The sequence below is a fragment of the Haplochromis burtoni genome, unplaced genomic scaffold (assembly GCF_018398535.1).
Source record: "Haplochromis burtoni strain Fernald_Lab_line unplaced genomic scaffold, NCSU_Asbu1 Contig_41, whole genome shotgun sequence".
NCBI lineage: Eukaryota > Metazoa > Chordata > Actinopteri > Cichliformes > Cichlidae > Haplochromis > Haplochromis burtoni.
The window spans coordinates 1,016,179-1,021,334 of NW_024582402.1; the positions used below are offsets into that span (position 1 = coordinate 1,016,179).

At 40.2% G+C, this 5,156-nt stretch overlaps 1 protein-coding gene across 1 annotated transcript; it reads right to left on the minus strand.

Annotated features, from left to right (window-relative positions):
- Positions 1-3,936: 3,936 nt before the first annotated feature.
- Positions 3,937-4,830, minus strand: LOC102299131 (dynein, axonemal, heavy chain 9). Its single transcript, XM_014333047.2, has 2 exons — positions 4,727-4,830; positions 3,937-4,216 (listed from the first exon to the last, which is right to left on the minus strand). Exons 1-2 carry the CDS (start codon positions 4,816-4,818, stop codon positions 3,994-3,996), a joined length of 315 nt encoding a protein of 104 aa, XP_014188533.2. The 5' UTR covers positions 4,819-4,830; the 3' UTR covers positions 3,937-3,993.
- Between the last annotated feature and the right edge of the window lie 326 nt (positions 4,831-5,156).

The window sequence follows — 5,156 nt, forward strand, 5'->3', positions numbered from 1 at the left end:
CTCTGAACTCATGCTGTTTGACCTAAAGTATGAAATCATAGCAAATTAAGGATTAATGCATATCTGCCTCCACCTTTCTGTCTATCATTTTACAGACACTGTGTGGGTTTCATATATATAATGCAGGAAAGAGGTTTTATGTGTCAGATATTGAGCTCTTTGCCAGACTGACATCCTACCCCAATCACACAAAGCCTCACCTCAAACCGAACACATTTCCTGCGGATAACTGAAACCTCATTTGACTGTAGTGGTGCCACCTCATGTTTGACCGTGAATGCAATTTTTCGGACACTTTTCCACTTTTCCGGCAGCTCCTGTGTTGTGTGGGAAAGAAGCACTGATAACTGTACATATCGTCTATGATAAATGAAAAAATGTGTGTTTTTGAATTGGTTCACACTTCTAGCTGTGTGCAGACACTCTCTGGAAGCTGCTGTCCGTAGGTCTTTAGAAGTTCAGCGGTAGACTTGAGCGGTTTGAAGTGCTGTTCGTCACTGATCTGTCTGTCTCGTATGGCCATGAGGTGCCCCATGATTTTCACAAGGCCTGCATAATCGCCATCTGACACCTTGGTGGAAAGGCCACATGCTGTGTCCTGGACAAACTGGGACAATTCCCTCACACTGTTAAATAGAGAAGAAGGGAGATGAAGTGAGGTTTAAGAGGACTGGCTTTAAAAAATGTCTTTTAAATGATAAAAAAGTTTTATTTATTTTGACTTTTATGTGTCTGACCTCTGGTTCACGTGGTTAAGAAGGTGCTCTTTGAACATCCAGCTCCACTTTTTAATGACATTCATCAGTGTGTGCTTGAAGGGTCTGATATCTAGCTGTAGCCAACCACAAAACACCCTTCGGTCCTCCATTTTGCTCACTCGCACATACAGAGACTCAAACAGATTGATCTGAAATAATGACTAATTCAGTTATTATTGTTGCATTGCTTTCCAAATGTGAGTGAAATAAACCAAGGTTACAGCATAAATGGATCACAAATGTTGAACACACTTGTTCTTTAAAGTTGTCCAGGGTGGGTGGGTTCTTTTTTAGTTCGTAGTCGGCATACAGCTCAGCTTCCTCTGTACTTAACGCATGTCCATAAAGTAGGAACTGTCTCATAAATTCAGACCTGTGAACATATGAGACAATTCAAAAATTATTTCTGTACTTGCTAACAATCAAAACAAATCAGAAACAGCCACACACAGCTGACCTGTCATCAGTCCAGAGGTAGCGGTAGCTAGAAAATGATGCCTGGTACTCCCTGACCTGTAAATAAACACTTTCACAACTATTTGCCTGTAAACTTCATAAAATAATCTTCCACATGTGACCAGAAAGAAATGTCACTAACCTTAGCGACAGATGCACGTGCCCGTGAGCGGATTATGTGGCACATGTCTGACAAATCCTCCATTTCATTAATGTCACACTGCAAGATGGGAAATCAAGATTGCTTATGATAAGGGTCTGTTTACATGGAAATATATGTATGTATATGTATACGCATTTATAATCTAATCTGTGTGGTACCTGGTAGTTACTCAGCTGTTTGTGACTTGCCACTCTAGGAATGAGGGAAGCCATGCTTGTAATGTTGCCCACCATCTTATCTACAATATCATAGAAGTTACCAGTGTGGCTCAAGTCTAATGAAGGGTCAAAGGTCATCTCATTGCTGTTGAGAACCAACTGGACTTCAAACAGAGGTGTAATACGCTGAGCTGCATCTGTATTGTCCATGAGGTACTGCAGAGAGCAGCGTACTGCGCTGGTGAAGCCTGCCAGGATCATCCTGTCAACATACTCAGTATAGGCATGCCACTCACTGCTGTCAAGATCTGTCACACTGAGGAGAGACTGGTTCTCCTGAAAATTATGTGTTGAATGAAAAGTTTAAACACCAAATAAACATACACATGAATATCGGTTGTGTTAACATTTGCAATGTGTGCACAGCATCTCTCCAGCATGGAGATTATACGATGAATATACCTGCAGTAGTTTGTGTATCTGCTCCCCTGTACTAGTAATGAGAGCATGCTGTTTGGAAACACTCTCTTCAATATCAGCGAAAACGAGGAGAGTAGAATCACGACTCTTTCTGGTAATGAAAGCCCGGCTGCTGAATTTACCCATCAAGGCCTGGATTGCTTCCACATTAGCTTTGCTCTTCTGGACACGACTAGAAATGCTCTGGCGATGGCAAAAAAAAAAAAAGGAGCAACAATTACAGGCAATAATTATGTTTCCGGCATCATGTTGCTTTTTGTTTTTCAAGTGCTTGCTGTAGAGTTGAAGCGCTCTGAGATAGGGCTATAATTAAGAAAACTAGCTTGGCCCACACACAGAGGATTCTGGGGTTTCATGCAGACAGTCGACCGCTGGCTTTTTTTAAATAAATCAGCCCAAATGTTGACAGAGACAGTGCTTATTCTACTTAAAAAAGCAAAACCATTTAAATATGCTGCAAAATAGTGTCAACCAACACATGTACAGGAAACTCACCCATTAATGCAGGCACTGCCTTGCATCTTTTTGTTTGCTATAAGTTCAATACAACATTTCCTGCATATTTACAGTACCTGTGCCAGGTCTCGTGTACTCTGAATGTAGTCCCATAGGTCATCCTGAGCCCATGTCACTTCCCGGAGGGCCGGATTCAGCTGTCGTCTCATCCCATCCATCTCATCTTTGACCAGTCCCAGCTCTACAGCTAGGATGGTGCTGTGGAGCTGGTTGTACCACTGGGTCACCAAAGTCAGTGTTTGCGTGTACTGCATAATAAAATGCAGCATTAAAACCCCCAACATATTTCTAAAAAACACGCTTTCTAAAGAAAGCTGTCAAGTCCAGAAAACTGCTTGAGGGTTAATGACCTACCATGTGTAGTCTCTCTCGTTTAGAATAGAGATGAAGAGCTGCTTGGGGAATGTTTTGGGTCTTCAGCATGCCCAGATATTTCACTTCTCTTAGCACAGATGCTAACTGTGGAGAGTGACAACAAAAGAAAGTACAATCTGATTTCCATAGATTATAGTACATGATTTTGGAATAGATATCAGTTACCAAACACCTTCTCATATTTTATATTTATGTGTATCCATTGTTTCCTCCCATGGTGATTAATTATACTAGTAAAATATGCTTCATCTGTGTATCAAACTGCTGTTGCTACTTCTGGGGAATGTTTCACAAAGTGAGTTTAGTGGACAAAAATGTGGGTTTATTAACCTTGAGTTGAAAGAAATGCAGACAGAGGCACTAGTTTGAATAATGACTTAGCAGAGAAAAACACTCTATGAGCTCAATTTGATACTAGCAGGTTTTTTTCACAAAACCTTGAATTTCTCTCGATCTCTCTCCTGCAGAGCTTAAAGAAGTCCTGCCATTAATTAATTCTTTGATCTTAAATATGATCAACCTATCTCTAATAATCGGCTATGTACCACAGGCATTCAAGCTGGCTGTAGTTAAACCTTTACTCAAAAAGCCATCTCTAGACCCAGCAGTCTTAGCTAATTATAGGCCAATCTCCAACCTTCCTTAATATCAAAAATCCTTGAAAGAGTAGTTGTCAAACAGCTAACAGATCATCTGCAGAGGAATGGTTTATTTGAAGAGTTTCAGTCAGGTTTCAGAGCTCATCACAGCACAGAAACAGATGGCCCCGTCCCTCCCTGAGCCTGGTTCTGCCGGAGGTTTCTTCCTGTTAAAAGGGAGTTTTTCCTTCCCACTGTCGCCAAAGTGCTTGCTCATAGGGGGTCATATGATTGTTGGGTTTTTCTCTGTACCTATGAAGTGCCTTGAGGCGACTTTTGTTGTGATTTGGCGCTATATAAATAAAATTGAATTGAATTGAATTGAATTAAAGAAGCAGTCTGACAAGTCATTTCACTTCTGAACTCATACAGTCAAAATGACTGTGACTTTTAGATTTTCACCTTTACTTGCCTCTATGGAATATCTTTTATCTGTTTTTAAAGTCTGTTCAAAAATCAATCGTCTTTGGGCTTACACCAGGACTGAAGTTGACCTGGAAGAAGCCAGTTTCACTATCCAGTGCCAACAGTGGCTCCTTGAGGTGTGTTTCACAGATTTCTTCAAGCCCCTCGGTCCACTCTAAGAACATCTCCTCATCACGCTGGTCCAAAACCTCAAGAACGCGTTCACACCTCTGGAGGACATCTTGTGCCTCTGCACAATCCAGGGGCCTGAAAGAGAGACGGAGAAAGAAAGAGATAATGCAGGAAAAGAATTATATAGCAAGTGAAGTATAAGTCATGTGTATCCTGTAAACATTTGGCAGAAACAGTAAAATAAATAAATTCTTGTAATGAATATGCTAAATGCAAAAAAAAAAAAAGTGTTTATAACCAAAATACATATTTTAGGTACACATTATTGGTCAGATGATTAAATACAGGGTACATGAATCTGAAATATTAGTTACAGCTGACTGCTTAAAGCCTTGAATGTTTGATGTTCTTTTTAAATCTTTAAATAATCAATGGACACAAGATATATATTTTTTAAACTTTTTTCGGTTACTGCAAATTCTAATAATAACATCAATGGATCTGCTGGGTTTCAAAACCCATGTATGTTAACTGAGGAAGGTAACATTTTATTGATTTAATACCCTTAGTGATTAATAACCAAGTGCTTTGCACCAAAAAATACTCTAAAATCATCCTTATTGTGTTTATTAGGTAGGTTCTTACATGTGGGGCAGCTGGCAGAGGTTACTCCTGTGAGTCAGAATCCGGCTTCGGAGCTCCTGCGACCATTTGAGGTTACCGGCAACTTGAGGCATATTCTTTCCCAGGATCGCAAAACCTGACTGCAGCTGAAACACAAGGTTTCATGCCATTTGGCTGACAGCTTAATCTTTCAAATCACTTTGAGTTAACACTCTCACGCGGAAGTATGTGGACCCCAGTGCCATTTGTGTCATCTCAAATCTTCTGCTGTGGCTACAATTAACATGTAATGCATGCAAACTATTTATGAAGCAGCTGTTACAGCACTGTGTTTCCGCTGTAATTAATGACACTGTTCTCGCTGGGTGTAAGAGCAGTGAGCTGTGGATGTTTACATTTTTATGCAAGTGTGCAAAGGCTCTGTTTACATATTTTTAATAATATTCATATT